The sequence below is a fragment of the Manis pentadactyla genome, chromosome 9 (assembly GCF_030020395.1).
Source record: "Manis pentadactyla isolate mManPen7 chromosome 9, mManPen7.hap1, whole genome shotgun sequence".
In the NCBI taxonomy this organism is placed as follows: domain Eukaryota; kingdom Metazoa; phylum Chordata; class Mammalia; order Pholidota; family Manidae; genus Manis; species Manis pentadactyla.
The window spans coordinates 39,406,695-39,431,402 of record NC_080027.1 but is presented as its reverse complement, the minus strand read 5'-3'; the positions used below and the strand labels follow the sequence as shown (position 1 = coordinate 39,431,402).

The 24,708-nt window shown below is 38.1% G+C and overlaps 1 protein-coding gene across 1 annotated transcript in view; it reads left to right on the top strand.

Annotated features, from left to right (window-relative positions):
- The first annotated feature begins 2,609 nt into the window (after nucleotides 1-2,609).
- Nucleotides 2,610-24,708, top strand: part of RNF169 (ring finger protein 169) — a 90,511-nt gene continuing 68,412 nt past the window's right edge. Inside the window, exon 1 of the mRNA XM_036929774.2 lies at nucleotides 2,610-3,198. Within this exon, the coding sequence (XP_036785669.2) occupies nucleotides 2,610-3,198 (589 nt within the window). The remainder of the gene's footprint in view (nucleotides 3,199-24,708) is intronic.

Sequence of the window (24,708 nt, the reverse complement as noted above, 5' to 3'; positions counted from 1 at the left end):
GGGGCCCACCTGGGTCACATGTCACCTTCTGTCTGCTAGGGGACAGAGAAAGAATATCTCCCTGCTTCAGCATCCCTAGTCTTTGCAATGCTGCATAGAATGGGGCATTCCCTCAGGTAGGAAGGGGTTAGGATGCTGAAGGTAAACTAAAAAAAAATGTCCACAATGCCTTCATCTTTCAGACTGCTTTTCTTTTCTAGTTACTGTTTTTGTCAGTTGTCAACTGTGATCCTCATCTCAGGCCTCTAGGCTTGACGCTTTAGAATTATCCTCATCTGCCCCATTTTCCCACATAGTGAATGACTCTCCAGATTTCTTAGATGTGCCTTGCCTTCTGTCACTGCTACTGCTTTAGTCAGATTCCTTTGGTAACAGCAGAGGAATGAAGAGGCAGGAAATTAGAAGTAAGACTTCTAGAATGCTAGAGCTAGAAGGTACCTTTGAATTTATCTATTATAATGGTCTTATCTAGGAGTATTCATTAGAATTCCTATGGCATTGAAAAAATACACATGCTGGCATGCTACCCTCAGGTTTTTGGTCCAGATAGTTCTGTGGTGGGACTTTGACATATATATGTTTGTGTGTGTCTTTCTGAGCAGGTTGAAAACTGCTGAATTCCAATAACCTTGCTTTCAAAGATGAGGAGACTGAAGCCCAGAGAGAAATTACCTGCTTGAAATCATACCATGAGTTAATGAAAGGGGGACAGAGGCCAGGGCCGATCCCCAGATCTCCTGGCTACTCAGACCCTTTGTTTTTCCCTTCTGCAAAAGGAAATTTTCTGTTTTTATTTGTATCCAAGAAAACGTGCTACATCTCTGTGGTTCAGCTCCTCCAATAGTAAATAGACTTCAGATTACAAGATCCAAATGGTCAAGAGTGAACAGCACAAAGCAAGGGCCCTGTTTTTAATGGTAGTTGGCATCATCTCCAGGCCACAGGCCTCCTTGTCAGAATAGGGACAAACTGTCCTCAAGAACTTCAAGTAGGGAGTGAAATGCGGAGGACTCCTGGATAAAGGACAGTCTAGCTGAGGCCATATTTGTGTGTTTGGCAGGATTCTGACTGTCTGGGCCTCTGTGCACAAGCCTGTGGTTCAATTACTCATTGACTCTCCTTCTATTGACTGTCCTTTAGCCACCTGGTTCCCATTTTGGGAAACCACTTCTTTTTCTGCTCTCCAACTTCGACTAATCGCTCTGCCTTGGATTGGTTTAACATCAGCTCAGGCACTGTTTCTGGGCAATCTCATGGAAACCCAGGGCCTCTGATAACTTCTATTACATTATGTTGCTTTTTCGATTTTGTTCTCCTTTCCTATAAAGATTCCCAACAGGAAATGCCATTTGCTTCATGCCTTCCTTCTCCAAATCTACCTGAGTACAAAGAAAGCAAAAAGTGGGAGAATTGTTTTAGCAGAACCTTCTATCAGAGGAGAGTCATTCTTTCTCCTATACTGTCTACACTGAGAAAGAGAGTTGACATCAAAGTCTGAGCACCTCACCAGGTGACTAGCCCAAGCAGGAACGACATGGCCAGACCTGTCACTTAGGAAGCAACTCTAAGAGCTGTGGAGGACGGACTGGAAGATGAGAAACTGTGGGTAGGGAGACAATCTATACAGCCTACTTCAATTATTGAGATGAGAGAGGATAAGACCTGAATTGGGCAGTGAGAATGATGAAGAGGAGAGTCTAGGTGGGAAAGTAGTAATTTTGGTGGGAGAACTGACAGGACTAAGAAACTGACAGATATGGGAGATGAGAGAGAAGTACAGATTAGGAGGTTTGGAGCATGAGGAATCGGGAGCATGGTACCTTTAATAGAATGAGGGGAATAAGAAAAGCTGTTTTGAAAGGAGCGTGGAAAAGACAGTAAGTTTAATTTTGTACATGAGGGATGCACATTCAAGATGTTTCCATCAGGCAGTTGAATATGCAGGGCTGGACGAAGGAGGTCGGGACTGCAGTTGTCAATCTGGCAGTTTCAGCTGGAAGAAAGTGTGAGGTGGAGGCGCAGGCAAAGAACGAGAGAGAGAGAGGCCTGGGGTCTGAGCCTAGAGGGACAGGCACATTTCAGCCCCAAACAAAGGGGGCGCAAGACAAGGAATCTGAGAAAGAGCGGAGGGATTGGGAAGCGAAGCAAGAGTACGGTTTTGCTAGCCAAGCCAGGGGAGCTGCAGGAAGGGATGTGACGAGGAGGGAGGATCTGGAGGTGAGGACTGACAAGTGGCTGTTATTTTTGGTAGTTAGTTGCTGGTCAGCGTTGGCCTGTCAGTCACAACAGCTACCCTCACGTCAAATGAAGCACTGAGGCAGGATTTCTGGACAATGCACCTATTCCCCATTCACTTTCTCCTGTTATCAGTGTATTGAAGGATAAATACGTACAATTACTTCATGAAGTTTAATATTGCTTAGACGTTCCAAATAAATCCCCTTAAGCTCTCAACTTCACTCAGTTAAGTGAGAGGAAATTACCCCTGGAGGGCGAGGCTGAGGACTGGATATATAAAAGATGACTGATAAATAATATTAAGGAGTCTTACCTCTCACCAACGAAGTCCCGGGAAGACCTCCTCCGGGCTCACTGAGGCCCCGCCCCTAATGAATATGCAGATAGCGCTGCCCGCCGCGCACTGCCCCGCCCTCTACCTTCTCCCTCGCAACCGACTCTTCCTTCAAACGGGAAACAAGATGGCGGCTGCAGGTCCGAGTACGCGGGCCTCTTCCGCGGCTGCAGCGGCAGCTCTGAGTCGGCGGGGCCGGCGAGGCCGCTGCGAGGAGATGGCAGCCAAGACCGGCGCCCGGGGCTCGGCTTCTGGACCCGCGCTGCTGGTGCTGCCGCCGCCGTTGCTGCAGCCGCCGCCACCGCCGCGGCCGGAGGAGTCGGGCTGCGCCGGGTGCCTGGAGACCCCGGGGGAAGCGGCGGCCCTGCCTTGCGGCCATTCGCTGTGCCGAGGCTGCGCCCAACGCGCCGCCGACGCCGCGGGCCCGGGCTGCACGCGCTGCCGCGCCCGCGGTCCGGGCTGGGCCCGTCGTCGGGCCCGCGACGACGGCCGGGCCGACGCGGAGGGGCTGGGCGAACGCGCCCGCCGCGGCCCGCCAGAGCGCTGCCGCGCGCGCCGGGACGGGGGCGCGGCCGCCGCGGGGCCCAGGCCGGAGCAGGAGCCGCGCGCCGCGCCCGCGGAGCCAGGTGGAGCTTCCCCTCCTCCCCGCGGGGTCCGAGCAGGCCGAGCGCGCCCGGCCCGGCCTTGTGAGGGGTGGAGGGTCCCAGGCCCTGCTCGCCAGGGGCGTAGCGTTCTTGGGGTTGGGAGCCGGGTTGTGCCCAGGTGCAGTATCGCTTTCTGGATTATGAACTTCGAGTGAAGTACAGGGACGGCGGATTTGGAGGGGCGACCAGGGGATCCCGCGCCTTACGGAAGTCAGAAGTTTGGAGGGAACCACAGGATTCTTGGATCAAGTTAGGGCCAGGTTGGAATTGGTGTGTGGAAGACCGGTGCTAACTTTGCAGGGCCCTGGAGGACCAGAGAAGTGTTCGGTTTAGGGCGAAGTGGCTCCTGGGCCTGAATGGGTTAGTGAGAGGTGTAGAGTATCCGGAGTTCAGGGGACAGGTTGAATTTGAGGGTGTGAAGGAAGCTTTTCAGACTTGAGAGTGGAGTGGGTTGGGAGAATGAGGTCCCATGTGCAGTTTTCACAAACTTGAAAAATGCGTGCTTAGCACAGAGCCAGCCATAGTGAGAAAGCAATAAATGATGGCTGTTTATATTTATAATACTAATTCATAAGCTTCGGTAGTGCTACACACACACACAAAAACTAGATGTGGTTTTAAAGCTTTGGAAACGGAGATTGGTTGGTGGGAACTGCTTCTGTCTCCAAGACGCTGTAGGTTTCCTACTATCCTGGCAATAAGTCTGTGGCAGGACTGTTGCCTTCAACTTCTTTGCCTTTCTTACCTCCCGTAGCCTGCTACTCTTTGGTGCTGAGCTTGACACAGAAAATGCCCTGTAGTAACTGTTGAACCACTCTGTTGTTGTGTACTTGAAACCAATATAAGATTGTATATCAGTGCTTCAATTAAAAAAAAAAAGTGCTCGGTATACAACACAAAACAAACTGTGTTAAAACCTAGGGCTCTTTTTAAGACACATCTAGTCAACACAACACTTATGGCTCTTCTATAAAAAAAATGCTTACCTAGGAGGAGTTTGTCAAAAAACATAGTCAGGAAAGGTCAAATATTTGCACCGTTTGTGTTGGGAATTCTGCCGTCCATGTGTTACTTTCAGTAGGGGAAAGGAAGAATTGCTTCTGTAATGAAGTGCATCCTTAGAAACTGCGAGTTCCAGAATGCAGTCTGTTTTGATTCCAGCAGCCAGACACCTGCCAGTGTCCTAGAATACCTTACTTCTATTTCTCCGGTCCTTTTTATTCCTTCTAAGCTTCACTTCCTTATGAGATACTTTTATTTCCATTTTACAGATGAAACTGAGGCCCAGAGAGGTTAAGTAACTTGCCTAAGAATGAAAATCTAATTCCATCTAATTCCTGCTCAAATCAGGGACGAAGGCCTCACCAAACAATCTTATTTGTGGATGCCATGTGATGATCTCATATGCAACTTTGCTTCAAATTCTAAGATCATGGTTAAAAAAAAAAGTATTTTTCTGGTCTCCCTAATAGTATTACTGGTTATATGGTCAAACAGTATAGAAATTTCTATTTTTATTTCTAAAACTTGGACCCTTTGTGAAATATCAGTTCTGAAATTGGAACTGTGAGTGGGAACATGACTTAATGACTTATTCGAACTTTTTCTGTTGAAGAAATTTGTCATAAAGTGTATCACTGATTATGGAAAATTATATAAGTGAGATTGCAAATTAGAATCTGTTGAGTCACTGAGTATCCACCAATTACTTTATATGTTTATATGGGAGCCATAATGAAAAATATTTTTCCCTAGGTATTCTTTTTGGATCAGCCTATAATTACATGCTTATTAAGTCAAAGCATTATGGAAGAATATTGCTGAACAGGGCTTGGGAATTATCTAGCTTCAGGGGGTTGTCTGGACCTCTTAAGGTTATATACAGTATTTTTTTTTTTTTTTAGTTTTAATAGGTAAAGTGTTCACATAATTCAAACAAAAATGTAAGAAAGTTTATGAAGAAAAAGTTCCTGTTACCCCTTTCCTCATTTCCTACTCCCACCAGTGATTCTTGTTTATTCATTCAGTTTCTTTATGCTTATACATGAATAGTCAAATATATTTGTTTTTTCTCTCTTTACTCAGAAGGTTGTATATTATACACAGAGTTCTGTAAGTTTTTTTTTCATATAACAATACATGATGGAAATCTTTTCCTATCAGTACGTAGAAGTTTTCTTCATTCTACTTACCATTACAAGGGATTTCATTGAACGGGTATAACGAAATTTACTTATCCATCTATTGATGGGCGTTTAGGTTGTTTCCAGTCTTTTGCTGTTACAAATAATTGTTTATAAAATTGTTATGTAAGTGTGTATGAGCATTTTTATGGAGAGTTTGTCACCAGTAGCTTTCACCAGATTCTCAGAGTTGCCAAAAAAAACCAAAATACGTTAAGAACCATTGGTTTATCCCAGGTAAAAAACAGAGAACTGAGGACCAGAATAGGGAAGAGAGTGAAAGGTCATGGTGAGTTAGTAGTAGATAGACAGGGCTGAAAGAGTAACCCATAAATAATGGCTAAAACAGCCTAATTCAGGGTTAAATGCTCATAATGTCTTTAAATAGGGAAAACTAAAAACACCAGTTTTATAAATACTTAACTTTTTTTTTACAAGTGGGAAACAATAGAATTAGCAGTTTTAGGTATATTCAGAAGCATATTGCTTAGCAGTATTCTCTTGGCATAGTTATGTCAATTAATAAAAGAAAGGTCAAGCCTACTTTATGATACGGAAAAATGAAATTTCATAGAAGATGCACTGGTGTTTAAAATTCTTACAATTTTTAAATTTTGTTAAAGCTATATCCCTTTTGGAATTGAATCGTCTATAAAAAAAGGAAGAGTTTGTGCTTGTTGAAAATTTTGATTATGTCAGTGATACATTGTTTTTCTGCCAGCTTCTTGGCAAGCTTTAAAGTTTAGAACCTTAATGACTCCTGTGTGGAATGTTTTACTTTATTCTTGTATACATTGTCAATTTGCTTTTCGATATAGTATCAGTTGATTCGTGCAGTACTGTGTGAAGGCTGTCAGTGATTATTGATGAACCCAGTCTTCAACTTTACATTCTTTGAGGATCTGCATTGTATATATTGAGCAATATTCAGCAGGTATGTAATGAGTGCCTGTTCTATGCCAGGCACTGTTCTAGGTCCTTGGGAGACATCAATGGATGAAATCCTATTTAAAGACCTCTCCGTCTTAGAGCTTATCTAAATTTAGAGGCAGTCCTGGACCATTGATTTAAAAACAAAACATTGTACATAGGTAGATTTGCAACTATATACAATAGCAACACTTAAGCCTTATTGATAATAACTAATGAATTTAAAGAATTTTTTTAGTTTTTTTATTTGAAATCAAGGATAATCATCCTAAATTATATTGCCTTTGAACTTGAAACTGAGACCCTATTAGGACAGGTCTTTGTCTTCTGCCATGAGCAAAATTGAAAAGAAAAGCTAAGCAAAGGCTGATGAATCTTTTAAATTGGTAGTAAATTTTTTTTTTCTGTTTGTAGTGTTAAAAGTGCAATTCAGAAATTAAGTAGATCCAAACAGTTGAATAGTACCTCATTTATCCACTTAGAGTTAACGTTTATATATTTCAAGAATTTCCTCTATGTGAAAAACAAGTAGTTCTGGTTTATTACTCAATTGGCAGACTATGTTTGCTATGTGTGCAGCCCAAGTTGCATTTAGGACTAATGAATAATGAAATCATGTGCTTGTAGTGTAAAAGGACAGGAACTTTCCTCGTCTGTAAGGATTGTTTTGAAAATGTATAAAATGACTGAACTTTTTATTCTTAATGACACGTATTCCAGAATTTGAGAGTGTCTATATGTTATATTAAAGCAGGAAACATTTGCCTTGTGCTTATGTGTTTTTTAAAACTCTGGACGAGATTACCTTGTTAAGTAAACACTGATCTCCATTGAAGGAACAGCTCAATTCTATAGAATTCAGCATTGTGCTGTAGGAATTTTAGGATTTATTTGTTTTTGTTTTTGTTTTTGTTCATTCACATTTCCACTCCTTATTCAACTTCCATTTAATCTTGGAAGAGTTGCCTACCTTGAATTTATTTATATCTGAGCTTACTAGAGTTTAGGATTTAGGCTCTGTTTATCATATTTCATTCCACTACTTCAACAAGCATTTGGTAGAAGATATGGAGACACATATGGTGTAACATAATAGAATAAAAAAGTCAATAAGATATTGTCCTTGTACTTTAAGATTCCACAGTCAGGTTGGCAAAACACATCTATTCAAATAAGAATAAAAAGTGTTGAGTGAGGTAAATGCATTGCCAACAGAGTATAGGAATGGGCTAGCTGACCAGTCTGAAGGAAACCTGAGGAAGGCATTTGAGCTGTTATGTTGGAAAAAAGAGTTGGAATTCACCAGGTGTTGGGAGGTGGGAGATGGCCATTCTAAGCAGAAGAACCTGCATATACAAAGGCATGAAGGTGTTTGGCATATTCCGGCACTGACAAGAAGTTAAATATAGATGGAATGTGGGACTGAGGTGGGGAAGGAGAAGAGACTAGAAGTTCATGATCTATGTCATGCTAAAAGAATTTGAGACTTTATCCTATGGACAGTGCAGGGCCCTTAACGATTTTTAAGTAGTGGAGTGACATAATGTCCTCTAAAAAGACAATATTCATTGGAGTGTGGAGGAAAGATAGGAGTAGAAGCTGGAGGAAAGGAGTCCAGTTAGGGGACTAATTTAGTAGTTCAGGTAAGAGATGAAGAGGGGTAGGACTAAAGCAATGGCTGTGGGGATATTTCCTTCAGTTATTCATTAATTTAGTAACCATTTGAGGGCCTTCTTTCTGCTAGGTACTGAAGCTACAAATAGAAATAGAGCATGATTCTGTCTCTTAAAGACAGTGTAGTGATAAGATTGGTATATAAATAGGCAACTGAAATATGGTGTAGAAATGCAATTATAACTGTAAGCAAAATGTAAATTGAGGAAAGCATTATGGTATATATTAATAGAGCATGTTAATGGAGCACGATCTGGAGACAGACTACCTGTGTTCGAATTGCAGCTCTGCCATTTATAGCTGTGTGTCATTGGCACATTGCTTAATGTCTTTGTACTTTAGTTTCTTCATTTTCAGTATGGGGATAGTAATAGTAGCAAAATCATAAGGTTGTTGTTAAGACTAACCGAGTTATTACACCGCTTGGCATATAAAGAGCTCAATAAATGTTAGATGTTTTCACAAAAAAGAGAACCCAGCTTGGATGGGTTAGGGATGGCTTTAGTGAAAGGCAGACACTTGACCATAAGTATTTGGTAAGTAGATGAGGGCAGGATAAAAATGAGGTCCATCAATATATTTAAAAGCATAAGAGTATGAAATGACAAGGAGAGTTCTACAGATTGTAAATAGGAGTAGTTAAGAGCATAGAGTACATGTGGGAGAGTGGAAGGAGGTGGATATGCAGAAATAAGCAGTTTCTGGATAATAGTGGACTTCACATTTCATGATAAGGAGTGAGGATACCCTGAAGAGTTTTACAGAGGAGTTCATCTTTGCATTTTAGAGCAATCACCCCTGTAGGATGAGCAAATGGGTTGGAGAGCCCAAATTCTCTTTGAGCAAGGTGACTGAGATAAGCCAAAGATTGCTCTGCTACAAATATCCAGAAAAACTGGGTGATATCAATTATTCTTTTAATGCATTCCTTATAGCTTGCCAGAAATACAGGGAAATCTCCAAGTTCCAGAAACAAAAATGGAACCCAAAACTCAAAACTTAGAAGCCCTTGAGCTCATCCTGTGTTGCCCTGGAGCAGGATAAAGAGGTGGAGTGAGGGGTCCTGTCTGGTTTTCTCTTCCTAGCAGATTGAGTTTTAACCATGTGGAAGAAGGAGTGAAAACTAAGAAATTCTTGAGAAAGCTGGATTCTTGATAAGCTGCATCCAAGGTGAAAGGGTGGGCAAGAGAACAATCTTCTGGTTGACACAAGGTAATATGAGAAATCTTGTCTTTATTTTGCCTGGGCTCTATGCAAAGAGGAAACTGAAGCACAAGACCTATACCTTGCTCCTATTTGGGATCTGAGTTTATATTATATGGCTCAGGTATCCCCATACTGAGAAATTAATATAAAAACTGGCTCCAAACTGTTGATACCCCTGGGTCACCTGCAGAAAGAAAATAAGACTCCAAGGGCTACTCCCATATCTTGGGCCACAAGGGATCCTTAGAGAAGAAATAAGACCAACCGAAGATAAAGTTAAGAATGACACACAAGGGAACAGTTTTCCATCATAAATGAGAGTCAGCAGCTAAAACAAGCGGGAGGATAATATTTGCAAGAACTGTGATAGCAGAATGGCAGTTGGAAAGATTATTTAAATTAGCGTATTTTAAATGACTAAAGACATTCAAGAATTAATTGACATCTCAAGAAATGAATAAGATGTTATAAAACAGGCACATTTGAAAAAGAACATAGTAAAAAATAACCAGTTTAAGAAAAAGCTCAGTAAACAAGCAATAGTTTACACAGATGAAGGAAAAAATCAGTAAACTGGGAGTTAAATATGAGGAAACACTGAGAATGCAAAACACTAAGATGAAGGAAAATATGAAAGAGGTGAAGGGAAATAAAAGATCAAGAAGACTCCACATCTGTAATAATTTCAGGAGAAAAGTAGGATGAAGGAGACACAGAACTTAAAGACATGATAATTTGAGAATTTTTCGGGATTAATAAAAAGACATAAATTCTTAGGTTTTTAAGACTCCTAGCAAGAATTAAATGTACAAAATACCTCAAAAAACTCCTACAACTAAGCACATCACAATGAAACTGCAGAACACCAAAGACACTTAAAAGCAACCAGAAAGGAAAGACAGGAGCAACAATCAGACCGAAAGCAGATGTCTCTAATCAACAAGAGAGGCCAGAAGAAAATTTAATCGTATCTTCCAAGTGTTGAGAGTTCTGAATTTCATATTCAGCTAAGTTACCATTCAAGAGTGAGGGCAAAATAAAAGTATTTTCAGATTAAAGTGCACAGAATTTATCACAGTTCCTGAAAGAACTGTTAAAGAATGTACTTCAGGAAGAAAGATACATAACTTAGGGAAGAGAGTAGGGTACAAGCAGTCATGGGAACAGAGAAATCAGTAGGTCAACTAAGCCAGCATTGTATAACTGAGAAGTGATGACAGATTCAATGGGGCTAAAACCGAAGTGCAACTAAACTACCAGGCAGGGCTAAAATATAAGCTGGGAGGGTCAGTGATCAGCATTAAGGAGTTCTGAGTTCTATATACTGTTCAGGAGGATAGAGATATTGATTAACTTTAGGCTTTCCATCAGATGCATATTTTGAGAGTAACCACCAAAAAAAAATGTAATGTATACTTGATCTACTGCACATACATAGAACCATAGCTGTGTGTAGATAATATACATTCTTTTTGAACAAATGTAGAGCATTTATGTAATCAGACACAAATAAAAGTTTCAATAAATATCAAAGATTGATATATAAACCGTGTTCTGTGACCCTGATTCAATAAAATTATAAAGTAATAAATATAACCAGTTTTCCCAGTCTCCAATTCATGTTTGGACATTTAAAAAAAAACAAAAACAAAAACTCAGGGAAATTGGAAAATATTTATAATTGAATAACAACGGAAACTGTGTGAAAATCTGTGCAATACAGCCAAAGCAGTATGAAAGAAAATTCAAGTGCCTAGATCAGATTTCATTGAATCTTAAGATGCCATCATTTGTAAGATGCACAGTTATTTTCCAAATAAATACTTCACTATCACTTATACTTTTTAACTTTATACTTATGGAAAGACTCTTTCATTTAACTTATCACTCATGCATAATATTTATAAAAGGAAGTGAAATAATAAATAGTGAAATATTCCTGTGGCGGCTTCATATTCAGAGTCTGATTATTCTAAATCATTTTTTGACCGAATCATAGAGGTTTGTGTTTCTCTAAATACTATTACTATGTCATTGAAAGCACTGATGATAAACTGTTTCCTTAGAGTGCTGCACAGCTATCTCCAGCATTTTCTTTCAAATTCCTGGCACCCATCAAGTTTTGATGCTGATGTTCTTGAGCTTGCCAGATGGTATTAATGAAAGGTTTTCAGATGAGATTCAGAGTTCCTAGATGTTCTGTAATAGGTTTGTTGGCTAACACTGAAAGGTTGCAGTTGTCCAGTTGTGCCACCAGGGATAACCACCAAAGCACTACATTTTTTGCAAGCTGTTTCTTTGTGTTCATACATATATAAGTGATGATAGTGGCATCATCATTGCTGCCTGGCTGACAGTGATTGTAAGAGGTATCTTAATTTCAGGGTTGTTAATATGAAAAAATGTATGTCCTAGAATCTATAAGGTATTTTAATAAAAGAAAGGCTGGAAATTATCAAGTGGCCAACTGAAGTTAGGAGAGCACAACAGCAGATTAAACCCAAAGGAAGTAGAAGATAGGAAAGAATAAAAATAAGAACAGAAATTAATGGAATAGGAACAAAGTGAGGAGGACTAATAAAACCAAAATCTATCTACTTCATTGAAGTTACTAATATAGCATCTTTATTTATAGATCTGGCAAGATGGGTTAAGGAAAAAAAAAGGACATAAATAATGTTAGGAATGAAACAGGGAGTACAACTATAGATATGATGAAGATTAAAAAACCCAATTTGAAAAGCTGTATGAAATAGACAACTTCCTAAAAGCAACCTATCACAGCTGACTCAGCAGTAAATAAAAAATATGAGTAGAAATGTAACCAAAAAAGAAATTGAACAAATATTAAAATGTATGCACTATGTAATAAGTGGATACAATGAGCAAAATCCAGAATGTGGGAAACTACAAGACATGGCACATTTTCTTTTGTTTTATTAAGGTATCATTGATATACACTCTTACAAAGGTTTCACATGAAAAACATTGCGGTTACTACACTCACCCATATTATCAAGTCCCCTCAATACCCCATTGAAGCCAATGTCCATCAGTGTAGTAAGATGATATAGCCCATTTTCTTCCACAAATATGGGAAGAAAAAAGAAAAAGCAATAAGAAAGAAATCTGTAGATGAAAAGATACAACCAATTTAAGTTTAGGAACTTATTTGGATCCTGATTTGAAAACTATAAAAATATTTAACAGGAATTTACTGGTTTAATATTTGTTGGTATTAAAGATTATTTTTAGTATTAAAATTTTTCTGGTTACCATTTTAAAAGAGTTAAGTGAGATGCTAAAATGTTTAGATGTAAGGTGATGTATCTGAGATGTGCTTTAAAATAATTTGTTCAAGGGGAGAATTGGGGAGTAATGATTAGGGGAATAGATTAAGCAAGATGGGCAATGAGTTAATTGTTGAAGCTAGGTGATGAATATGTTGGGGATCATTGTCTCTAAATTTGAGACTTTTCCATAAAAAGAAGAAATTCCCTTCATTAAAGAAGCATCAGGCAAATGATTTTACAAATTTCCCAAATATTGCAGAATGGCTGAACTTTATGCAGACTATTCCAGGGAATTAAAAAAAAATGTTTTCAGACTCATAGTGGAGAGCTTTTGCAACTTGATATCAAAATCACACAAGGGCAGTATAAGAAAGGAAAAATGCAGTATAAGAAAGGAAAAATGAGTGTAGATTTTTAAAATTCCAAATGAAATATACACTGGTAGTATATTTTTAAAAAGTCACAGCCAAGTAGTACTTATTCCAGGAATGGAAGTTCAATTTCAGGATCTGAGATTATTTATGATACTGATAAACTAAAGGAGAGTAAAACCATATGATCATCTCAGTAGATGCTCAAAAGAGCATTTGACAAAATTTACCACTCATTCATTATTTAAAAAGCCAGAACACTTGAAATAGAAGGGAACTTTTATTTTTAAGTGGAACTTGTCAGTAAGGATGCTTAGTGGCTAAGAACAGTCAAGACTATTTTGGAACATGTTGCTTTATCAAATCTTAAACTATGAGAAAGCCATGTTCATTAAAACAGGATAGTTGGATTACTAGTTAAAGATAAAGAGTTAAAATAATCAAAGAGCCCAGTAACATGCTCTCATATTTGAATTTGGTAGTTGACAGGTGGCAGCACAAATCACTGGGACAGACACCATTTTCAGTTGTAGATAGCTAGTTGACCTTACAGAACACAAGAAAAAAATAGATTTTTACCTCATACCATGTACAAAAAGTTAATTCCAAGTGGATTAAAGGTCAAACTATAAAACTTAGAAAATACTAGGAGTATCTCTGAAAATGGGATAGAGAAGGATTCTTTATACAAACAAAAAAAATCCCAAAGCATAAATAAAGGGACGATAAATAACTTGGCCACATTAAAATAAAAAACTTCTGTATGATATAATACAAAGTAAGATAAACCACAGGGTAGGAGAAAACATTTGCAATGAAATAGCACAAAAGATTGTTCAAAATAGATGAAGAACTTCAAATCACCATGACATCTCCTTAGAAAGACGGTGGGATTTGAGTAGGTATTTTACAGAAGAGGAAAACCAAAAAGCCAATAAACATCTGGAATGGTGCTCAGTGTCATTAGTGGTCAGGGAAGTGTGAGTCAAACCAATGGTGAGAGGCCGTCAGACTGGCACAATGTATGATTGATTAATGATAACTAACAACGGGAGCCTACATGCTACTGGAGGAGTGTAAGTCGGTATACTTCTGGAGAGGAGTTTGTCCACACCTAGTAAAGTTGAAGGGATACATTTCTTGCCGTATGGTAATTCCATTAATAGGTGTCTGCCCCAGTGAAACATATATATATATATATATATATTTACACACACACAGGTGTTTGCCCTAGCTGCACAAACATGCACAAAATGAGTTATAAAAAAATGATGCTCATTACAGGACTGTAGTACTAGAAAAAGTAGTAACAGCTTATCCTTCATAGGGAAAGGGATAAATTATGGTTGAGACAATTCCTGTTTGTTTTACCAGAGAATACCACTGTTCGTGATCGTTTATTTCTTGCCAGAATTTACTGGCTTTTTCCCCTATGTATAAATGCTATATGTGCCTTTTACCGATCAGAATTAGTAAAATAAATTGTTTTACTTCTGATACACAAGGTCAGACTGATGTTTAACCCCTTAGGTGACTAGGGAACATTGCCTAAGGATATCATTCATATATGTATTTATTTTAGATTCCATATTCTTGTGGTTCTTAAAATGTAGGTACTTCTGGGAGAAATAGGTAAATTTATTTATGAGGGATATGAAGGATTATTAGATTTATGCCTTCCTTAAAGTTGGAGTAGTTTGGGAGAGGAGAGAATTAACATTTATGGAATTTATTTTGTGTAGGTCCTATATGTTTTATTTAGTAGACTTAACTCGAGTGCCTACTATGTGTAAGGCAATGACCTAGGTGCTTAAAAAGGATGGGCTTGAAGAAAACAAGAATGTATAAAAAAGAAGGAATATTGAAGGAAGAATTATTTTTTGCACTCAAGTGTGCCTCAGTCTATTATAGATTAGGTTAAAATAAGCATTAGTTGTGATGGAAATATGAAAGCAATGAATAGTGTTTGCTGATTATTCATGCTGATAAAGATGGTGATGCAAGGCTGTCCAATTTCACCATCTCACTATTCTTTCTTGTTTTCCACATGAAATGGATATTATTACTGTGAAGATAGTTGTATGCTAAGGCTGAGGTCTTTTTTTTTTAATCCCAGATTGATACCTTCACTAAGGCTGGCATAGCTATTTTGATCTGAAAGGTCCTTAGTTCTTCGGCTAAGTAAAGGTTCTGTATGTTTATCAGATTATTCCCATCCATTGAACCCTTTGTGCCTGTTCTATAATCTGACTCTGCGGTACTTTGGAGGTCTTTCTTGGTGACTTTATTAAGATAGATTTTGGTAGAGTGGCAGGACAAAAAAAAAAAGCTCTAATAGCATGGGTTGAAGTGAGAATTAGAAGTGAGGAAGCAGAAACAGTGACTATATGGACTACTCTTTGCTGTAAAGGGGGGTCAGAGAAATGAATCAGTACCTGCTGGGGACAAGAGCTCAGGAGTTTTTAAGATAGATGATATTAAGTTATGCTTGTATGTTAGATTTCTGTATTATAGTAGGGAGGGGGAAACTGGAATGCTAGCGAGGGTGGAGAAAACTGATGAGCTCATAAGCTCGTGGAGAGGTGAGAGAAAATGGAATCCGGAACCCCGGAGAGATTAGTTTTATATATGAGTAGGGGTACTTCTCTTACTCTGGTGACTGTGTGCTCATTGCACTGTATTTTTGGACAATTTAAATTGTTTGAGAGGTAAGTTTTTTAGTGAATCAAAATCTGGTTCCTTAGTTTTAGTAGTCAAGTATTTGGAGACCATGATTATTTAATTTTTATATTAAACTTCTCAAATTCATCTCTTTAGTCCTCTTCCTCCCTTTTCTAAGATTATGGTCATATTATATTACTTAGAGGCCTTGGAATATAGTATGCTTTTTGATACCTTTTTGATCTTTTGTGTACTTATCTGGAATACTCTTCCCTTTTATCCTCCTACCAAATTATACTCATTTTTTAAAGCCCAGGTGAAACGTAAGTGTTTTATGAAATTTTTTCTCACTCAAATAGAGTCAGTTACTTTCCTTTGTGCCACCATGTGAGTGTGTGCATCCCTGTCACTGGATTTCAGTTTCCTGTTTGTATGTCTGTCTCTGGCTCTATACTGAACTCTTTGGAGGTCAGGGATTATGTCTTTGTGTATTCAGCATTTAATATGGTGCCTAGAATGTATTAGATACTCAATAATTGTTTAATGAAGGAAAAAGATTTTTTAAAATCCTTAAAAAAGATTTTTGATCATATGTCATGATTCCTTTACCCTTCTGGTCATCTTTAAAGGTGCCACTCAGAACTAAGCCTCCCACTTTAGGTAATGCCCAACCAGTGTAAAGTGTAGTGGGGCTTACTGTCTCTCCATCTGGGTGCTAAATTCTTTAATACTGCTAAAGATTGCATTGGCCTTGCTCATACTCAATTTGTAGGCAACAAAACTGCATTTTTGTTTTTTTGCATGAACTGATATCAAGCCAGTCTTCCTCATTGCATGTATGTAAAAGTACATTTTTAAGCTTGAAGACAACTTATATCCAATTTTGGTTTGTATTTTTCTGAAGAGCAGTGGATTTTCCCTTGACTTGTTTTGCCATTTCTCTTGTATTTTGTCTAGTGTTTGGTTCTGTAAAACTTACAACAAAACCTCAAAAGATTGGACACTCTTAGTTTGGAGTTGACTTGGATTTTACTTAAGTTTACCTTTGTCTTAATTAGAAACAGAAGCTTTACTAAATTTAATTCCCTTTAGACAAAAAATCCTTTTTTTTCCTTAAATTTTTTTATTGTGGTAAAATACACATCACATAAAATTTATCATTTTAATCACTTTTAAGTGTACAATTCAGTGGTATTAAGTACATTTCCAGAATTGTGAAATCACCACCATCTATCTCCTGAATCTTTTCATCATCCCAAACTGAAACTCTGTACCCATTAAACACTAACTTCCCATTATACCTTTTCCCCAACCCCTGGTAAGCACTATTCTATTTTTTTTTTCTCTATGAACTAGCCCAGACAAAAAGTTCTTTAAAAGACTTTAGTACAAAATGGTGCTGGTATTAAAGCACTTTCTCATTGGTTCATTTAACAAAATTTTTTTAAGCCACTATTTTACATTGACACACATTCCTAGAGATCATCCCTATCTTCAAGGAAATCTCTAATTTGGGGAGTTAGAGGCAGAGAAGAATATCACAGGTAATAAATGCTACTATAGTTGAGGTAAGCACAGAATGTTGTGAGGGCCTACAGGAAGCTAATGTAATTTCTCTGAGATAGTGGGAAAAGCTTGGTGAAGGAGAGGGCAATAAACAAGGTTTTCAAGTAATCATTATATAGTGAAAAGGAGAAAAAGCATTCTGGGAAGAGGAAGTGGCATAATATAAAGTCATAGAGGGGACAGGGTATGGCATATCTAGAAAGAGTGAAATCTGTGAAGGCTGTGGAGGGAAGAAATATTGAGGGAAGGGTAGAAAATGTGGCAGGAGTGGTAGATTGGGCCCTGTTGGTGCATCTTAGAGGCAGAGGAAAGGCAATAAAAGTTTTTAAGCAGGAGGATGATAGGGTCAGGTCTCCATTTTACAAAGAACTAGGGAAGCATTGTTGAAGATGGATGGAAAGACAGAGTCTAAGAGACAGAAAGCCCAGTTAGACTACCATTTAATATGTACAGAGTGTACCAAGGAGGAATTGGAGGGTTAGGTGAGACAAACAACACTGTTAAGGTAGTTGTTACTACCACTTTGTGGATGAAGAAACAGGCTTAGTTAGCAAGGATAAAAAATGACTGGTAGGTACAAAGCCAGTGGGTGATAGATTTGAATGCAAGTGGTATGGTTTCAAATCCTTCATTCTTTCTGATTTTATTATCATTCCCCCTTGTGGATTATTGTGAATAATCCTTTGCCTCAAAAGGAGTAGAAATGATGTCCAAAGGATTTTGTACCAATGTGGTGGTGGATATAGAAGGACGATCATAGGGTCTTAGTCTGCGCAGCATTCCTACACCTGTGTTTGCTTCTGTGACCTCTTTTATTGTGTCCTTCGTGTTGCTTTGACTGTGCTGATCCAAAGAAAGCTGCCTGTGTCTTGTCATTTGAGTAATTTCTGGATTGAACAAGGAAACGTTGCTCTGATCTACTCTTGTTTAATTCCTGCTTTTGCAGATACTGTTGATCTCAACTCTCTTTGTCTTTCTCTAATCCAGGTGTCTAGTCCATTTGGGCTGCTATAACAGAATACCAGGGACTAGGTGGCTTATAAACAACAGAAATTTCTTATAGTCCTGGAGCTTGGAAATTCAACGATCAAGATGCTGGTCGTTTTGGTGTCTTGTGAGGGCCTGCCTCCTGGTTCATACACAGTTGTCTTCTTGCTGTGTCCTTACTTGGCGGGAGGGCAAGGGAGCTCTCTCAGGGTTCTCTTTTGTAAGTGCACTAATCCCATTCAAGAGGGCTTTACCCTCATGACCTAATAATCACCTTTCTAAGGCTCCACCTCCAAATACATCATATTGAGGATTAAGTTTCGACATAGGAATTTTAGGGGGATACAAATGTTCCATCTATAGTACCACATATGGCAAACTAGAGTCCTCCGCCTGCTGCTAATTTTTGTAAATAAAGTTTTATTGGAACACAGCCTTACTCATTCATACTGTCTGTAGCTGCTTTCATGCTCCAGCAGCAGTGATGAGCAACTGTGACAGAGACCTTGTGGTTTGCAAAACCTAAAATATTTACTGTTTGGCCATGCATCTACACTGCCTCAGCCCACTTAATAAAGGACTCCTAATTATTCTTCACAGATGAAGATACAAATCAGGTTATTTCTTTAAGCTAAGGGAGCAGGATGCAACTTGGAATTTGAATATTATCATTAATTTTTATTAGCAGTTAATTCAATAAGTACTTTACAGTTGTCCTACACAATATATAGAAAAAAATTTCTGGTACCATTTTTTTTCCACTGAATTCCTTATTATCCCTGAAAAGGTTAAGTAGAATTTTTCATTTTACTTAATAGGGCAGTATTTAATGTTGAATGAGTGTCAGTTATACACTGAACACTGTACAACACATAACATTACATCGTGTAACTTAATCATTCATAACAATTCATTTGAAGATAGTATTTTCCTTTTGGGAAATGGGGAAACTGAGGGCTAGAGAAGTTACAGCCTGCCCAGTGTCATACTGATAAGTGATGGAGTTTGAAGCCTGGGAACTTTCTACTCAAGAGAAGTTATCAGACATAGTAATATGCTGGTAAATGCTATATTAAGAAAAAAATGTTAATTGAGTGACCAACCCAGCTAGTCATTCCTGATAGAGTTCCAGAAGTAGCTCCTTCATACTGCATGCAGGGGAGAGTCTGCCCAAATTTGGCAGCTGCCACATAAAATTAAAGAACACCCTAAGTCCCCAAGAATGCTGGATAACTGAGGTTTTATTGTTTATGAATAGTTTTATCATACTAATAAGATTAAATATGGTAGTATTGTTGCTGCTGAGAGAATTAGCTTTAGAGTTCTTAGGCTAATGTTGAAGGTTATCTGTAGTTTGTAACCTACCTTTCAGGCCAATACAAGTCTCCTATACAAACTTCCTGTTCCAGCAGAACATATTTATTTACTGTCTAAATTTCACACTTGATCATTCTTTATCGTTCACATGAATTGCTCTTCTTCTGTCTTTTCATATATCTAAGTTTTACTAGCTTCATCCCACCTTAAAGCCTTGCCTCTCCTTCTCAGCCCTATTCTCTTCCTTCTAAGTGTGGACATGGCAACGTTTGCTTATAAGGTTTATTTGGAAATTATTTTTGTGACATTGCATCTGTCATTGTCTCTGTAGTTATTTAAAACTTAATAGAACTTTTTATGAATTTGTCTTTGCTAATAAACTATATTATAAATGCTTTAGGAAAGGGCCTCTTGTCTTTTTTTGATTGTGTTTTTTCCCCCACAGCATCTCTTTCTTCTGCACTGCTCATTCACTCTTTAATTTCCTGATCTCTAGTAACTTTTCCCATTATTCTTATACACACTTGTATGAGATAACTTGATATGTTATCACTGTTATTTTCTTTTTTTGCCTTTGTGACTTCTACAATTATATCACTGTTTCTTATTCCATTTGTTATTGCCATTTCTATGTTTAATGTTTTTTTATATTTGAAATTATAAGGCATAATCAATCTGGTGACTTGCATCTCTCAACCTATATGTTTCCATCTACCTGCCTTTTTCCCTTGAGGCATTTGCTGATTCTTAAACTGTACAGGGTAAAAGGTTAAGTAGCTTCAGAGAAAGCTACTGAAAAGTAAAGTACTCTTTTAGCAGTTATTTAGTGTTGCAGAGAAAAACATTCAGGTAGGCTTGGTAAACACCCAGATTCTCAGTTGGACCCTTAGAGGGCTACGAACTAGGATAGAACAAGCTTTATAAAGATTGCAGCCAGCCTTGAGTCAGCTTATGTCCTGACTGGATTGTGAGGTGATCTGCCTGCATTCTAATTACTTGTCAGAGAACATGGTGAATTCTCTATAGGAATATAAATATTATCCAGAGCCTCTACAAATTCCTAATACACAATGGATAGCATTCTGACAAATTACCAGGTAAACCAAGAAACTATACCAGGAATAAAAGGGGACAGTATAGGAAAAGATCCATGATATCACAGTTTTCTGATAATTTATTAGATCAGTTGCCATTTGAAGGACATTGGGGTTGTTTCCAGTCTTTAGTATTGTGAGTGATCTGCAATGAACATTCTTGTATGTACATTTTTGTATACAAGTATGATATACCTTTAAGTTAAGGATACCCTTGCTAACTCTTATCTTGATCAAACCCTTTGATCTTTGCCAGTCTGATACATATGTAAAAGTATTTTGTTTTAAAAGTTTTTATAATATCTTGAAATATAAATTGAACATTTTAATATGTTTATAAATCATCTGAGTTTATTTTTTCTGTAAATTGCCTGTTCATGTCCTGTGCCCATTGTTATATAGGGTTGCTAGCCAAGAGGTAATAAGGCATAGATTGTGGGTAAAAGCACAGATGCTGGTGCCAGATTCTTTGGGTTTATAGCACTTTTACTTATAGAATGTAGCCTTGGGCAAATTAAGAATTCTGTGTCTCAGTTTCCTCATCTGTAAAATGGGGATAATAGCATCTCTCCATTGGGTCATGATGAAGATTAAATGAGTTACAAATGCAGAGTGCTTACAAATGGGCCTGGCGTAATGTAGGTGCTACATAACTGCCATCATAATGATGCTACTGGTGATAAAAGAGGTAGAAATTAGTCAAAGAGATTTTTTATTTGCCCAGGGACAAATAGCTATTAATGGGAATATTCAAATTAGGATTTAGGTCTTGGGACTCTCAAGTCCAAAGTTCTTTTTCATTCTGCTGCACTGATAAATTGAATCTGCAGGGTTGGAAATTCAAACATAGCCAGCTACCAAGTGATGATTACCTTTGGTTTTGAGAGGTGTTAAGACAGCATCCTCCCACTACAGTTGAGTGAGGTCACTTTTCTAATTTCATACTGAGTATGGATGCTTTCACAATGATAACTTCATTCCTGAGGACTTATGCAATTAGCAAAATTCCTGTTTTGTGGTTTGTTTTTTTGTTTGCCTTTATTCATAGGCAGTCACCTCGCCCCAGAGAAAATCCTTTTCAGGAAGGACCATCAAGGAAGTATAGCTGCTCCTACAGTTCACATTAAACTGAATGGAATGCTCAGCTTAGGTCACTGGCCACAATGTGTCATTCTCTTTTTTTTATTTTAATTAAGGTATCATTGATAAATGCTTATGAAGGCTTCACATGAGCAACATTGTAGTTACTACATTCACCCATTATTTTTAAGCCCCACCCCCACCCCATCGAAGTCACTGTTCATCAGTGTAGTAAGATGCCACAGAGTCCCTGTTTGTCTTCTCTGAGTACCCAGTCTTCCCTGTGACCCCCGTCCCCACACCATGTGCACCAATTATGATACCCCACAATCCCCTTCTCCCTCCCTCCCCACCTGCCGTCCCCCATCCCTCCTCTTTGGTAACCACTAGTCCCTTCTTAGAGTCTGTGAGTGCTCCTATTTTGTTCCTTCAGTTTTGCTTCATTATTATACTCCACAAAGGAAGGAAATCATTTGGTGTTTGTCTTTCTCTGCCTGACTTATTTCACTGAGCATAATACCCTCTAACTCCATCCATGTTGTTGCAAATGGTAGGATTTGTTTCTTTTTTTTTTTTTTTTTTTTTACTGATTCCACAATTTTATTTTTGTTTTAGCATCTCAATGGGAAAGATAGGTGAGGTCGTTACTTCACCAGCTCTTTTTTTTTTTTTTTTAGATAATTATTTTTTATTGAAGGGTAGTTGACGCACAGTATTACATTACATTGGTTTCAAGTGTACAACACAGTGATTCAACATTTATATACATGATAATTCTAGGTACCAGCTATCACCCTACCAAGTTGTTACAATATTTTTACTATATTCCTTATGCTATACATTACATCATTACATCCCGGTTACTTATTTATTTTACCATTGGAAGTCTGTTCTTTATTTTTTTATTTTTTTATTTTTTTATTTTTATTTTATTTTTTTGTGAGGGCATCTCTCATATTTATTGATCAAATGGTTGTTAACAACAATAAAATTCTGTATAGGGGAGTCAATGCTCAATGCACAATCATGAATCCACCCCAAGCCTAATTTTCATCAGTCTCCAATCTTCTGAGGCATAACAAACAAGTTCTTACATGGAGAACAAATTCTTACATAATGAATAAGTTACATAGTGAACAGTACAAGGGCAGTCATCACAGAAACTTTCGGTTTTGCTCATGCATTATGAACTATAAACAGTTCAAATATGAATACTCATTTGGTTTTTATACTTGATTTATATGTGGATACCACATTTCTCTCTTTATTATTACTATTTTTAATAAAATGCTGAAGTGGTAGGTAGATACAAGATAAAGGTAGAAAACATAGTTTAGTGTTGTAAGAGAGCAAATGTAGATGATCAGGTGTGTGCCTGTAGACTATGTGTTAATCCAAGCTAGACAAGGGCAATAAAATATCCGCATATGCAGAAGATTTCTCTCAGAACGGGGGGGTGAGGTTCTAAGCCTCACCTCTGTTGATCCCCAATTTCTCACCTGATGACCCCCCTGCGACTGTGCCTGTCTTAGGTTGTTCCTCCCTTGAGGAATCTTATCCGTCTCTGGCTAACCAGTCATCTTCCGGGGCCATACAGGGAAATGTAAAGTTGGTAAGTGAGAGAGAAGCCTTATTGTTTGAAATAGTTAGCTTTTTTTTTCTTTGCATATTTATGCCCTGTAGCTTCTATGCCCAGCATTTGTCTTGAGGTATCTTTACCACTTGGAAGAATTATGATACTCGGTAAATTTGATATGAGGCACGAATTCTATTTAAGGGTTGTAATTAGGAAGGAAGAAGAAAAGCTATAGAAGTAGCAGGCGGAAGAAAACATGGGAAGATTGATTATTTCTTTGACATATCTTGTTGTAGAGTAACTTCAGCATGTATAGGTTTTAAGCTACTACTTAAATTGCGCACACGCATTAACATAATAGTATAGTTACATAACCAAAGCATATCTGTAATTACTAGCCATCTCCAGTGAAACCAAGAAAACCAGTTAGGCACCTTAGGCATTTGTGAAAACTTATCTATGATATGGTGGATATTGTCCAACTGAACTTGAACAGTCTGAGAGAAATCAGACAAATTAAAACAACCCATTCCTGGGGAATGTTCACATCCCTTATGTTCTTTTAACAGTAAATAGTCTGTAGTTGTAAGATCTTGGAGCGCTACAATTTGCACTTCTCCAAATTCTTGGTTGAGTTCCAACAGTATAGATCCAGTCAAATTTGTTGTTTTACTGTATGCACAGGCCAGCTTAGATATCTCCTTCATTCCCATGGCAAGTCCAGGAGCTGGTGGGATGAGTGCATCTACAGCTGTAGCAGTGCGTGGATCTTTGTTGGGGTTTTTTTGATGATCATCTTCTGGCATGAGTCTTCCAGAGAGTGCTGATGCTGGAAGTTCTCTTTCATATCGTATCTTAGTTCATTTTCAGGGTAGCCCAATTAGGCTTTGATCTTCTGTATAAACGCAAACAGACCCTTTGCCTACACTTTTATATGCCCTTTATACCCTTGTGTAGAACTCATTGGAGGTTACCACACAGGAACTGCCCTTTTTTTGTTGTTGTTTTGTTTTGTTTTGTTTTGTTTTTGGTATCACTAATCTACACTTACATGACGAATATTATGTTTACTAGGCTCTCCCCTATACCAGGTCTCCCCTATAAACCCCTTTACAGTCACTGTCCATCAGCATAGCAAAATGTTGTAGAATCACTACTTGCCTTCTCTGTGTTGTACAGCCCTCCCTTTTCTCCTACCCCCCCATGCATGTTAATCTTTTTTTTTTTTTTTTTTTTTTATTGAAGGGTAGTTGACAACAGCATTGCATTACATTAGTTTCAGGTGTACAACACAGTGATTCAACATTTATATACATGATAATTCTAGGTACCAGGTATCACCATACCAAGTTGTTACAATATTTTGACTATATTCCTTATGCTATATATTACATCCCGGTTACTTATTTATTTTACAATTGGAAGTGTGTTTATATATATATATATATATATTTTTGTGAGGGCATCTCTCGTATTTATTGATCAAATAGTTGTTAACCACAATAAATTTCTGTATAGGGGGGTCAATACTCAATGCACAATCATTAATCCACC